General features: G+C 37.6%; 1 protein-coding gene across 1 annotated transcript in view; it reads right to left on the bottom strand.

The window, feature by feature from the left end:
- Positions 1–13,206, bottom strand: part of dis3l (DIS3 like exosome 3'-5' exoribonuclease) — an 83,035-nt gene extending 69,829 nt beyond the window's left edge. The window contains exons 1-2 of the mRNA XM_061887456.1: positions 12,927–13,206; positions 2,554–2,707 (exon numbers count right to left, since the gene is read on the bottom strand). Coding sequence (XP_061743440.1) covers positions 2,554–2,707; positions 12,927–13,056 — 284 coding nt within the window. The 5' untranslated portion in view covers positions 13,057–13,206. The remainder of the gene's footprint in view (positions 1–2,553; positions 2,708–12,926) is intronic.
- Positions 13,207–14,690: the final 1,484 nt, after the last annotated feature.

The raw sequence follows: 14,690 nt of genomic DNA, 5'->3' as shown, positions 1-14,690 counted from the left end.
ACCCGTTGCATTTTGTGGTTTTTAATGCCGGGTCCATCTAACCCACAAACGCTGGCTGAGTAACAAGAATATGAACATTACACAAGGGTTAAATGTAATGCAAATTTTTTTAACAGGCATGCAAAGTACTGTCTCACAGGTCCCTTCCCGGCAATAGAGGCCGACCCAGAAGCCCGAACAATGTTGAAGGGGCCCTTTATACCACAATTTGTCAGTGAATTCTTTGTTCACAATTCTCTCCGAAAAATCCCTTGTTTGTGGCCGCTGTCATACGTAATGACGTTGTCTTTGAGCGATCACCCGCTGCCTTCTTCTTCTATTGACAACCACGGCAACAGTTGTGGTTGAAATTGTAATCACAGCTCCAAAAACATTGGAATAGCAAAGCGTCTCAAAGAGGAGTCTCGTGGGACGAGATTTTGTGAGAATTAAGGCTCAGGATGCAACCCTTTAATGAAACGCCTACAACTCGCAAATGTACTTTGTCGAAATGTTTTGAAATACTGCTTTCATGTTGCGAACAACTGCAATGAAAACTCAGCCCATGACTAGGGCAACGATTGAGAGAAAACAACTTACCGCAAGTAACACAACTAAGGAAGGAAGCAGTAAGGACATTTTCAAACAAAATGCTTCAAAATAAAACGTACACAAACATAGAGAATTCTTAAGTGCGCAAAAAAAACAATGAGCTTAGAGGCCACTATCAAAGATGTACAAGAGTCACGAGTGTACAGATTTTGGTGCAACACAAAATGTCTTTCACTGACAGCAGAATTGCGTAAGAGTGCTTTAATGCTCCAGTTGATACCTTGAAGATAAACGAAAAGAGAAATTGTGTGACAAATCTTAATGTCCGCTACAACAATAACAAGAAAATGAGAAACTTTAAAGGTGAACATTATCACCAAACCTATGCAAGCAACAATATATACCTTGATGTTGCAGAAAAAAAGACCATGTATTTTTTTAACCGATTTCCGAACTCTAAATGGGTGAATTTTGGCAAATTAAACGCCTTTCTGTTTATCGGTCTTTTAGCGATGACGTCAGAACGTGACGTCACCGAGGTAACACACCCGCCGTATTCATTTTCACATTACAAACACCGGGTCTCAGCTCTGTTATTTTCCGTTTTTTCGACTATTTTTGGAACCTTGGAGACATCATGCCTCGTCGGTGTGTTGTCGGAGGCTGTAACAACACTAACAGGGAGGGATTCAAGTTGCACCACTGGCAAGAAATCTGCCGCCAGACCCCCATTGAATGTACCAGAGTATCTTCACATTTGACCGGCGATGCTAAGACAGACATGGCACAGAGATGTATGGATAACCTGCAGATGCATTTGCAAAGATTAAGTCAACGCAATCACAAAGGTGAGTTTTGTTGATGTTGTTGACTTATGTGCTAATCAGACATATTTGGTCACGGCATGACTGCCAGCTAATCGATGCTAACATGCTACGCTAATCGATGCTAACCTGTTATTTACGCTAGCTGTATGTACATTTGAAACTAGATACCCACATTTGATGCGAAACAAACACTTACCAATCGACGGATTTAAGTTGCTCCAGTGTCACAAGATGCGAAAGTCCTGATCGTTTGGTCTGCACATTTTACCGGCGATGCTAATAAGGCAGCCATGCTATGGGCCACTTAGTTAGGTACACCCACGCTATGGCCGAATAGCGTCAATAGCTATTCGCTCAATAGCTTCAATTTCTTCTTCAATTTCGTTTTCGCTATCTGCCTCCATACTCCGACCATCTGTTTCAATACATGCGTAATCTGTTGAATCGCTTAAGCCGCTGAAATCCGAGTCTGAATCCGAGCTAATGTTGCTATATCTTGCTGTGGTAACCCCCATGTTGTTTGTATTGGCAGCCCTGTATGACATCACAGGGAAATGGATAGTGGTTTCGAAGATAGCGAAAATAAGGCACTTTAACGCTTTATTTGGGGATATTCTGGGACCGGTAAAATTTTGAAAAAAATTTAAAAAAATACAACAAGCCACTGGGAACTGATTTTTATTGTTTTTAAACCTTTTGAAATTGTGATAATGTTCCCCTTTAACAGAAGATATAGTGTTGCAGCTTGATGCCCTTGTTCAGAGGGCTGAATGTGTATCCTTAGCCATTGATTGGACTACAGATATAAAAGACAATGCACATATTTTGGTATTTGAGGGATTTTCATTTTTTTCAAAGTTTGTTAAAATCGCAGGAAAGCATAAGCTGCACCTTTATTGATAAAAAATGCGGTCCGATTTTCTTTCAGTCTCAATGTAGGTGCCAAGTTCATTGTGTTGATAAATACTATTAAAACAATCAAGACATGTGCAGTATCATAGCTAATGATATAATATAGGTCAGTTTGTTTGATATTATTTAGGGCTATATGACATTTGCACCTTTACAGTGTTTAAAGTTTTAATCAACTCACCTTAGTCAATTTTAGCTGAAGACTCCGGCTTTAAGACTATGTACAAGATGTACAGAAAAACAAAAGCAATACTTGGTTTGGAAAAGAATAAAGTGTATGTACCTGCGTCCTTTGCTGCGCTGTACAGCCTGGCAGGCTGTCTGGGTGAAGACGATGCCCTGCACCTCTCTTAACTCCAAGATCTCCAAGTAATCGACCACGACCCCAACATCAGGCACCACATAGTGTGTCAAATCCTTTGGCAACACCTTGTCACCTGTGTGAAAGGTGGATTGGATTTAGAAGAGTTGCATTTTTGCCCGTACAAACGTACCTTATTTTTCAGAATATAAATCGCTCCGGAGTATACGTCGCACCGGCCGAAAATGCATAATAAAGAAGGAAAAAAACATGCACTGGAGTATAAATTTATTTGATAAAATCCAACACCAAGAATACACATTTGAAAGGCAATTCAAAATATAAAAAGAATAGTGAACAACAGGCTGAATAAGTGCAATAAGCGGTAGAAAATGGATGGATGGATGGATATATGACGCATAAATAACCAACTGAGAAGGTGCCTGGTATGTTAACGTAACATATTATGGTAAGAGTTATTCAAATAACTATAACGTATAGAACATGCTATACGTTTACCAAACAATCTGTCACTCCTAAACGATAAATCCCATGAAATCTTCTTCCTCGATGTCGCTTCTAAACAACTCTGCCAACTCCAAAGGTATGCGCCGCTTCCTCTTGTGGTTTTCTGCTGCATATTTCACTACGTCCAACTTGTACTCTGCAGTACATTATTTCCTTTTCGATGCCATTTTTGTTCACCCCTTCTCAGTTTTTATAAGTTACCGCCAGCGATGAAATGATCCATTTTAATAGCTACGGCAGTAGCATATAGCATATAACAGTAAGCATTCCATGATCTACAATGCACTTCTGCCATGACCCTCCACCGCCGAATTCTTATGGGTAACGGGTGTGTGACGATTGCTGACATTTTCTTTGTCTCTTCCGCGAAAGAGACAAATAATAATATTTCATACTGTGTAATCTGCAGTACATGATTTCCTTTTCGGTGCCATTTTTGTTCAGCCCTTCTCAGTTTTTATAAGTTACCTCCAACGATGAAATTACCCATTTTAATAGCTACGGCAGTAGCATATAGCAGTTAGCATTCCATGACCCACAATGCACTTCTGCCATGACCCTCCCCCGCCAAATTCTTATTGGTTGAAGTGTATGCGACGATTGCTGACGTGTGTGTCACGATTGCTGAAATTTTCTTTGTCTCTTCCGCAAATGAGACCAATAATATTATTTGATATTTTACAGTAATGTGTTAATAATTTCACACGTAAGTCGCTCCGGAGTATATGTCGCATCCCCGGCCAAACTATGAAAAAAACTGCGACTTATAGTCCGAAAAATACGGTAATAATACTCAGGTTTTAGGTAATAACTTAATAATATTCAGGGTTTCCCACACATTCATTTATTTGTGGCGGCCCGCCACGAAAGAATTACGGCAGCCACAAATAATGAAAAAAATAAAAAATAAATATTTTTTTTTAAAAATGACAGAAAAAATATAAATATATATATATATTTTTTTCGGCTTTTGACTCGCTCGACCGCTCATAAAAGCAATGAGACTCTGTCTGTGAATCGAGCCTGTAGTTACATATTATATACATATGTAAATATTGTATAAATATGTATATAAAAATATGTACAAAAAGTGTTGTAATTATATTCCAACTCCGCGTTCTTCTTGGTCATCGCCGCCGCCGCTGCATGTTTGACAGTTATTGAAAAATATCTTGTGTGACATCATGCACAAAAGTGCACTTTATTTGTTTTAAACTATTGTAGTGGCGTTCTGTACAAAAACTGCACTTTAATTTAGTGTTGTTTTGATATGTCATCTTAGTGACATCATGCACAAAAGTGCACTCATAGCTTGTTTTATAATGTCTCTGACAATCTTGCACATTCTGTTTTGGAAATTACATGAATGTCTATGATACTGCTTAATAATACTGGGACCAAGATTGTTCAATCTTTATATAAACGATATTTGCAAAGTTACAAAAGACTTGAAGTTAGTTTTATTTGCAGACGACACAACTGCTTTCTGTTCAGGAGAAAACACACAGAAGATAATACAAATAATAACGGAAGAAATTAATAAATTAAAAAAATGGTTTGATAAAAACAGGCTATCCTTGAATCTCAGTAAAACTAAAATAATGCTATTTGGTAACAGTAGAAAAGAGCATCAGACACGAATACAAATTGATGGAATAGATATCGAAAGGGTAAAAGAAACCAGATTTTTGGGAGTATTAATAGATGATAAAATGAACTGGAAATCTCACATACAAAACATACAACATAAGGTGGCAAAAAATATTTCAATAATGAATAAAGCAAAATACGTCCTGGGCCAAAAATCACTTTATATTCTCTACTGCTCGCTAGTGTTACCATATCTGAGTTATTGTGCAGAAATATGGGGAAACAACTACAAATGTGCGCTACATTCGTTAACTGTGTTACAAAAAAGATCGATTAGAATAATACACAATATTGGATATAGAGAACATACAAACCCTTTATTTATTGAGTCAAAAATATTAAAGCTCGATGACTTGATAAAATTGCAAACAGCTAAATTGATGTACAAAGTAAATTATAACCTGCTACCAAAGAATGTACAACAATTCTTCTCAACTAAAGAGGAGAAATATAACCTTAGAGGAAAATCTAACTTAAAACATTTGTATGCCCGTACAACACTTAAAACTTTTAGCATATCAGTATGTGGAATTAAATTATGGAATGGATTAAGTAAAGTAGTTAAACATTGTACTGATATGAGCCAGTTTAAGAGGATGTTTAAATTAATAGTGCTTACAAAGTACAAAGAAGAAGTATTATGAGAAACACTTTCAAACTTATTGAAAATAAGATATTCTTCATCTTAGTATGTTAATAATGACTGAAATAATTAAGTACATGTTAGAAAACTGCTGTGTTAATCACTCATAGATGTCATTTTGCTATTTTGATATTTTGCTGTAAAGAAGGTCAGTGAATAATTGTATATATTGTGGGCGCTCTGAAGTGGAAAAGGGGTAGGATTAAATAAGCTTTGCTTCTTCCTACTCCTTTTCCGACATGATGTATTGTGTATTGCGAAATTATGAATTTAACTGATGTATAATGTTGTATGTATGTCATGTTCGAAATAAACTAAGAAAAGAAAAGAAAAGAAAAGAAAAGAAAGAATAACTGTTTGATAAATACAGTTTTGGCAAACTGACTTAGTTGTGATTTCCCTCTGCATGAACGTTTAAAATGAGCATATATTAATGTAGTATGAACAAGAATGTTTTAATGTAGACACATATAATCATCATACTGCTGTGATTATATACATCAAGTGTTCATTCAAGGCTAAGGCAAAATATCGAGATATATATCCTGTATCGTGACACGGTCTAAAAATATCGAAATATTGATAAAAGGCCATATCGCCCAGGCCATGATGGAATCAAAGGGTTGGTCTTGAACTGGGTTAGAAGCTACTTAACCAACAGGAAGCAAAACATGATAGGCAAGCACACTTCTAAAGAGCTGAAAATATCTTGTGGCGTACCTCAGGGATCAATAGTTGGACCCAAACTGTTCAATCTCTATTCAAACGACATTTGGATGAAGGACTTAAAGTTACTATTCTTTGCAGATTATAGAACTCTGTTTGGTTCCGGATAGAACACACAGAAGCAAATACAAATAATAACAGAACAAGTGAACACATCTGAAAGATGGTTTGACAAAAACAGACTGTCTTTGGATCTCAGTAAAACTAAAATAATGCTATCTGGTAACAGTAGAAGGGAAAGTCAAACAAATACAAATAGCCAGAGTAGACATTGAAAGGGTAACTTAAAACATATTTTTGGTGAAATAATAGATTATAAAATTAACTGGAAATCTCATGTACAAAATATACAACATAAAGTAGCAAGAAACACATCAATCATGAATAAAGATAAATATTTTCTAAACCAAAAATCACTTCATATTATTTACTGCTCATTAGTGTTGCCATATCTGACTTATTGTGTGGAAATATGGTGAAACAACAACAAATGTGCGCTTCATTCACTAACGGTGATACAAAAAAGATCAATTAGAATAATACATAATGTTGGATATAGAGAACATAAAAACCCTTTATTTATTAAATCACAAATATTAAAATTCAACAATTTGGTGCATTTGCAAACAGCTAACAATATGTACCAATCAAACTATAACCTGCTACCCAAAAATGTACAACAATTATTCTCAACAAAAAATAAATAGAACCTTAGAAGAAAATCTCATTTAAAACATTTGTATGCTCGTACAACATTTAAAACATTTAGCATTTCCGTATGTGGAATTAAATTATGGAATGGATTAATCAAAGAAATCAAACTAAGCACCATTATGCAGTTTTAAGGACTGTTTAAACTACAAGCGTTCACAAAGTACACATAACAGTAATTACGATGAACATCTTGAACCCTTGTTTTTTCTTTTGAGATAAGGATTATTTATGTATTTAAAAATGTGTTTACTTACTATGGTATATTAAAGTTAAAGTACCAATGATTGTCACACACACTAGGTGTGGCGAAATTATTCTCTGCATTTGACCCATCACCCTTGATCACCCCCTTGGAGGTGAGCGGAGCAGTGAGCAGCAGCGATGGCCGCGCTCGGGAATCATTTTTGGTGATTTAACCCCCAATTCCAACCTTTGATGCTGAGTGCAAGGCAGGAAGGTAACGGGTCCCTTTTTTTATAGTCTTTGGTATGACTCGGCAGGGATTTGAATTCACGACCTACCGATCTCATGGCGGACACTCTAATCACTAGGCCACTGAGTAGGTGGTATATTATTTATTTATTCACTGTTCTGTTAAAGAGATCAAGGAAATGGGATAAAATTGCTATTGTATGAAGGATTAAATAAGCTCAGCTTTTTCCTACTCCTTTTCAGACATGCTGTAATGAAACAACTGGAAATATGTGATGCATTACATTGTATCGTATGCATGTTCGAAATAAACTGAAACTGAACTGAATTATTACTAACAACTGCTGTTATTAATTTGCATATGTGCATAAGGATGTTTTTACAAAAGTGCTATTGCTCACATGTTTGATGATTATCAGACATAAGAGCAGACCTGGGCAAATTAAGGCCCGGGGGCCACATGTGGCCCGTTGAGATTTTCAATCTGGCCTGCCGGACATTCGCAAATATGTTTTTTAGATGTTTAAGATGAAAACTGTAGCTGCCAATAGATAGATAGATAGATAGATAGTACTTTATTGATTCCTTCAGGAGAGTTCCTTCAGGAAAATTAAAATTCCAGCAGCAGTGTACAGAGTTGAGATCAATTTAAATAAAAATACAAGTAAATAATGGGGGTTTAAATGGAAACAAAATAGAGAAATAGTACAATAAGAATAAAAACTAAAAAGCAACAATGGGAATAAAAATATAACAGTAAAATAAGAATATAACAAGACAAAGTAGGCAGTAGTGACCATGTTATGAAAAAAGTATTGCACTGTTATTGTTTTGCATCTCCTGTCATCCTTGTACCACCCGCCCCAGCGAGGAGTTGTACAGTCTAATGGTGTGTGGGACAAAGGAGTTTTTGGGTCTATTAGTCCTGCACTTGGGATGAAGCAGTCTAGAACTGAACAGGCTCCTCTGGCTACTGATAACGCTATGTGACTGGCATCATCCAGGATGCTCACTAGTTTGTCAACAGTCCTTTTTTCTGCCACCGTCACCAGTGACGTGCAGTGATGTTTGCTAATGACCGCAAGTCTTCAACTATACTAAGTCTTTCAATGCTTGGAATCTGCATCATATACTAGCTACTATGGTCATCTAATTAGTTAGAATTATATCCAATTAGTTACTATTAGTCTAATTAGTCATCCAAACACATTGAGTGTTTCCAGAGTCTGAAATGCGGGTGTCAGTGAAAGACATGTAAGGAGATTTTTACAACAAAGTTGTAAAGCTTAGTGATATATCAGATATTTCAGATTGTAGGTTCTTTTTTTTTTTTTACCCTTCACGTTCATATTTGACGGTTTGTTGCATTTTTTTGGGTATCACTTGATTGTAAAATACGTAGATAGAGAGAGAGGGTGGGGGTGATGTTCATATGTTGTCAATATTCAGTGTTTTATCCTTCATAGTTAATATTGTAACATTCTTTATTTTCATCTACATTCTGAGTGTCTCATTCAGTAAAAATAAAATAAAATTCCATTCCGTTTTTAGGATTCAATCAGACATTACTGTGAGGTTTTGTATTAGTGTTCCGGCCCCCAGACACATTTTTTCTGTAAATTTGGCCCCCAAAGTCAAAATAATTGCCCAGGCCTGCAGAAGAGGGAAAAACATCTCTTCATTATACAAACCCCGTTTCCATTTGAGTTGGGAAATTGTGTTAAAGGTAAATAAAAACAGAATACAATGATTTGCAAAATATTTTCAACCCATATTCATTTGAATGCACTACAAAGACAGGATATTTGATGTTCAAACTCATAAACTTTTTTTTTTTTTTCGGCAAATAATAATTAACTTAGAATTTCATGGCTGCAACACGTGCCAAAGTAGTTGGGAAAGGGCATGTTCACCACTGTGTTATATCACCTTTTCTATTAAAGGCCTACTGAAACCCACTACTACTGACCACGCAGTCTGATAGTTTATATATCGATGAGGAAATCTTAACATTGCAACACATGCCAATACGGCCTTTTTAGTTTACTAAATTGCAATTTTAAATTTACCGCAATGTTTCCTGTTGAAAATGTCGCAGAATGATGACGCGTGCGTTTGACGTCTCGGGTTGTAGCGAACATTTTTTTCCAGCCCGATTCAAGCTATAAGTAGTCTGCTTTAATCGCATAATTACACAGTATTTTGGACATCTGTGTTGCTGAATCTTTTGCAATTTGTTCAATTAAAAATGGAGACATCAACGTAGAAAGATGGAGGTGGGGAGCGGTGTATTGCGGCTGCCTTTAGCCACACAAACACAGCTGGTGTTTCCTTGTTTAAAATTCCCGAAGGTGAAGCTTTACTATGGAACAGAGCGGTCAAGCGAATATGGTTCCCTACCACATGTCAACCGGCAGGTTTCGGTGAGAAAATTGTGGTAATAAGTCTCACCGTAGTTATGAGTGGACCTTGCGTTCTCCTGCAGCTGCTGCAGACTACCTCCTCCCACCGGAGACACTGGCTGTCACCACACCCGTGGCCACACCCCTCCGACTTTCAGGTACCGTATAATCTCACTAAAACACTAGTCACAAAACAATCAGATAAGGGATTTTCCAGAATTTTCCTAGTAAATGTGTCTAATAACATCTGAATCGCTCCCACTGTCCTCGCCTTTTTTTATTTTTTTTCCCCTAGTCCTTCACTCTCATTATCCTAATCCACGAATCTTTCATCCTCACTCAAATTAATGGCTAAATTGTCATTTTCTCAGTCCGAATCGCTCTAGCTGCTGGTGGCTATGATTGTAAACAATGTGAGGCTGTGAGGAGCCCTCACACCAGTGACGTCACGCGCACGTTGTCTGCTACTTCCGGTAAACTTTATCGTCGATGTTCTCTACTAGATCCTTTCAGCAAAAATATGGCAATATCGCGAAATGATCAAGTATGACACATAGAATGGACCTGCTATCCCCGTTTAAATAAGAAAATCTAATTTCAGTAGGACTTTAACAACACTCAATAAACGTTTGGGAACTGAAGAAACTAATTGTTGAAGCTTTGAAAGTGGAATTCTTTATTTCCATTGTTGCTTTTTATTTTTATTCTTATTGTAATATTTCTCTATTTTGTTTCCATTTAAACCCCCATTATTTACTTTACTTTTTAAATTGATCTCAACTCTGTACACTGCTGCTGGAATTTTAATTTTCCTGAAGGAACTCTCCTGAAGGAATAAATAAAGTACTATCTATCTATCTATCTATAATACGCCACACATTTTTCGACGGGAGACAAGTCTGGACTGCAGGCGGGCCAGGAAAGTACACGCACTCTTTTTTTATGTCGATGAATAAGACGGCGCTTAGATGGCAGCATATTCTGTTCCAAAACCTGTATGTACCTTTCAGCATTAATGGTGCCTTCACAGATGAGTAAGTTACCAATCAATCAATCAATCCCCCTTTGGTCCGGATGACACAATGTCAAATATTTCCAAAAACAATTTGAAATGTGGACTCGTCAGATCACAGAACAGTTTTCCACTTTGCTTCAGTCCATCTTAGATGATCTCGGCCCCAAAGAAGCCAGCGGCGTTTCTGGATGTTGTTGATGAATGGCTTTCGCTTTGCATGGTAGAGCTTTAACCCTACACTTACAGATGTAGCGACCAACTGTATTTAGTGACGGTGGTTTTCTGAAGTGTTCCTGAGCCCATGTGGTGATATCCTTTAGAGATTGATGTCGTTTTTTTATACAGTGCCGTCTGAGGGATCGAAGGTCACGGTCATTCAATGTTGGTTTCCGGCCATGCCGCTTACGTGGAGTGATTTCTCCAAATTCTCTGAACCTTTTGATGATATTACGGACCGCAGATGTTGAAATCCCTAAATTTCTTGCAATTGCACTTTGAGAAACGTTGTTCTTAAACTGTTTGACTATTTGCTCAGGCAGTTGTGGACAAAGGGGTGTACCTTGTCCCATCCTTTCTTGTGAAAGACTGAGCATTTTTTTGTGAAGCTGTTTTTATAGCCAATCATGGCGCCCACCTGTTCCCAATTACCCTGTACACCTGTGGGATGTTCCAAATAGGTGTTTGATGAGCATTCCTCAACATTGTCAGTATTTATTGCCACCTTTCCCAACTTCTTTGTAACGTGTCGCTGGCATCAAATTCTAAAGTTGAAGGCCTACTGAAACGAGATTTTCTTATTTAAACGGGGATAGCAGGTCCATTCTATGTGTCATACTTGATCATTTCTCGATATTGCAATATTTTTGCTGAAAGGATTTAGTAGAGAACATCCTCGATAAAGTTTGCAACTTTTGGTGCTGACAAAAAAGCCCTGCCTTTACCGGAAGTCGCAGACGATGACGTCACAAGTGTGGAGGCTCCTCACATATTCACATTGATTTTAAAGGGAGCCTCCAACAAAAAGTGTTATTCGGACCGAGAAAACGACAATTTCCCCATTAATTTGAGCGACGATGAAAGATTTGTGTTTGAGGATATTGATAGCGACGGACGGATTCCGATGTTTTTAGAGACATTTACTAGGATAATTCTGGGAAATCCCTTATCTTTCTATTGTGTTGCTAGTGTTTTAGTGAGTTTAACAGTACCTGATAGTCGGAGGTGTGTCTCCACGGGTGTCTTGATGCCAATGTCTCAGGGGAGTCGACGGCAGCTATGGACGGCACAAGCTCAGCTGATCTCCAGTAAAAAGCGACTTTTTACCACAATTTTCTCACCAAAACCAGCTGGTGGACATTCCATCGTGATTCATGTTCGCTTGACCACGCTCTGATCCATAGTAAAGTTTCACCTCCAGGAATTTTAAACAAGGAATCACTGTGTGAGGCTAAAGCTTCCCAACTCCATCTTTCTACTTTGACTTCTCCAATATTAATTGAACAAATTGCAAAAATTCAGCAACAGAGTTCTCCAAAATACTGTGTAATTATGCGGTTAAAGCAGACGACTTTTAGCTGTGTGTGTGTGCAGCGCTCATACTTCCTAAAAACCTGTGACGTCAAGCATACACGTCATCATTACACGACGAAATTCCAGGGAAATTTAAAATAGCAATTTAGTCAACTAAAAATGCCATATTGGCATGTGTTGCAATGTTAATATTTCATCATTGATATATAAACTATCAGACTGCGTGGTGGGTAGTAGTGGATTTCTGTAGGCCTTTATTCATAATTTGCACAAAAAAAAATGTTTATCAAGTTTGATCATCAAATATGTTGTCTTTGTAGTGCACTCAATTGAATATGGGTTGAAAATTATTTGCAAAACATTGTATTCCGATTATATTTACATATAACACAATTTCCCAAGTCATATGGAAACGGGGTTTGTTGGTAACAATTGTTGGAGCCTTTTTTGGAGGTGTTATTTCCCTCCTGTGTCTGATAATCATCAAACATGTGAACAATAGCACTTTTGTCAAAACATCCTTATGCAAACGTGCAAATTAATAACAGCAGTAGCCCGTTATTAGTAATAGTTCAGTTCACTTTCAGCCTACTTAAACGGGACTCTATTTAAGGCTGCCTGTAGTAAACGTTTTACTGACATATTTCAAGATGTTATGTTCAGTGTGGTAATTGTGGCATAAACAACAGCCTGGTTGTGTTGACATGACATTTACCGTTGTCACAGCCGTCCAGGCACAGGGCGCTGAAGCATGGAACTCTCTCCCTCACGTAATGTTCGCGGACCACACGGACCTTTCGCCCACGACTGCTCTTTAAATGCAAAATCTTGTCCGTCTTAATCATTTTTTCGACTTTAAAAGAGAGAGCCGTTCCACAGCTGGCGGTTTAAAAACGTCTATACTTCATAGTTTTGCGGAAAACAAAACGAAAACAAAACTGTTTCGAGAAAGAAGGAAGGAACGAGGAAGTGCAGGTCGCAAAGTGAATGACGTCACAACATAATTTCCTTGTTGCATTCAAAACTGTCGGACATGACGCTACTGTGGAAAACGGTAAAGATCAGACAGTAATACAGTGGTTCTCAACCTTTTTTCAGTGATGTACCCCCTGTGAACATGTTTTAAATTCAAGTACCCCCTAATCAGAGAAAAGCATTTTTGGTTGCAAAAAAGAGATAAAGAAGTAAAATACAGCACCATGTCATCAGTTTCTGATTTATTAAATTGTATAATAGTGCAAAATATTGCTCATTTGTAGTGGTCTTTCTTGAACTATTTGGAAAAAAATATATAAAAATAACCAAAGAGTTGTTGAAAAATAAACAAGTGATTCAATCATAAATGAAGAGTTCTACACAGGCTTCACGGTGGAATAGGGGTTAGATAGGGGTTAATGCGTCTGCCTCACAATACGAAGGTCCTGTGTAGTCCTGGGTTATATCCCGGGCTCGGGCTCTTTCTGTGTGGAGTTTGCATGTCCTCCCCGTGACTGCGTGGGTTCCCTCCGGGCAAGGGAGTAGGTTTGATTTTGAGATTGGTGGGGACACAAAAGTGCTCCAAGGCAGCACTCTGAAAGTTTACTTTATTTTTTTTACATTAGCAATCATAATTTCACGTCATTCAGATGTTATAGGGTAATGCAACTAAAATGAAAGCAAAGGAGACAACTTCGAAGAGTTCTCATCCTTACTCTTTAGTGTAGGGCTGTAGTGCAACTGAGCATCATACTGTCAATTAACATAGCCTACTGTCCATCAACAACATCAGAAATACATTCATGCAATACAACATTGTAAATAAACATAAATGAACTGTAATAATCTTTTCCCCAACTTGTGTTTAAATCATTCACAATTTTTCCCTTCATCTACTTCTTTCTATTGCTGCTTTTGTACTGTAAATATGTTACATGAAACTAAAAAAAATTCAAAAAATAAAACGGAAAGGTGAAATCCGGCGATCTGATTGGCTGTTAACCGTGGTTTAAATATTGAGCACGGCTACTATTCTAAAGCCTTATCACCGCGTAGGCTATCACGCCGCCTCAGGCACGTATGACTGGTATGAATGGAAGTTGTTATCATGTATCCATGACAACGGACTTTTGCAGTCCGTAGAAAAAGACAGTTGATGTTTTTACGATGTTAAAAAACGGACTAAAGTAGTTGAATTCACATGTTTAAGGTTAATTTTCACCAACGGGGAGGGTTAACAATGGTAGAGGGGACTGAGCATTGACTTTCACCTGGAAAAAAAGCAGAGGAAAAGACGAGATGTAGTGCTAATTTGGAGCTAACGTCTCAATAGGTGGGACTGTTTTTCAACAGTGAGGAGTGATAGCGGGGACAGCCAATCACACGTAAGTTAGCATGAAAGCGGCAACCAATCAGGGAGCGATATTTAGGTTAGAGGCGGGACTTCAAGCAGAGACCGACATTTAACCCTTTCTGTGCCATAATCATTGACTAAACATTACGG

This window comes from Nerophis ophidion, linkage group LG25, assembly GCF_033978795.1.
Source record: "Nerophis ophidion isolate RoL-2023_Sa linkage group LG25, RoL_Noph_v1.0, whole genome shotgun sequence".
Lineage (NCBI taxonomy): Eukaryota > Metazoa > Chordata > Actinopteri > Syngnathiformes > Syngnathidae > Nerophis > Nerophis ophidion.
Note: the sequence above shows the minus strand (reverse complement) of the source record. Positions and strands in the feature narration are given on the sequence as shown.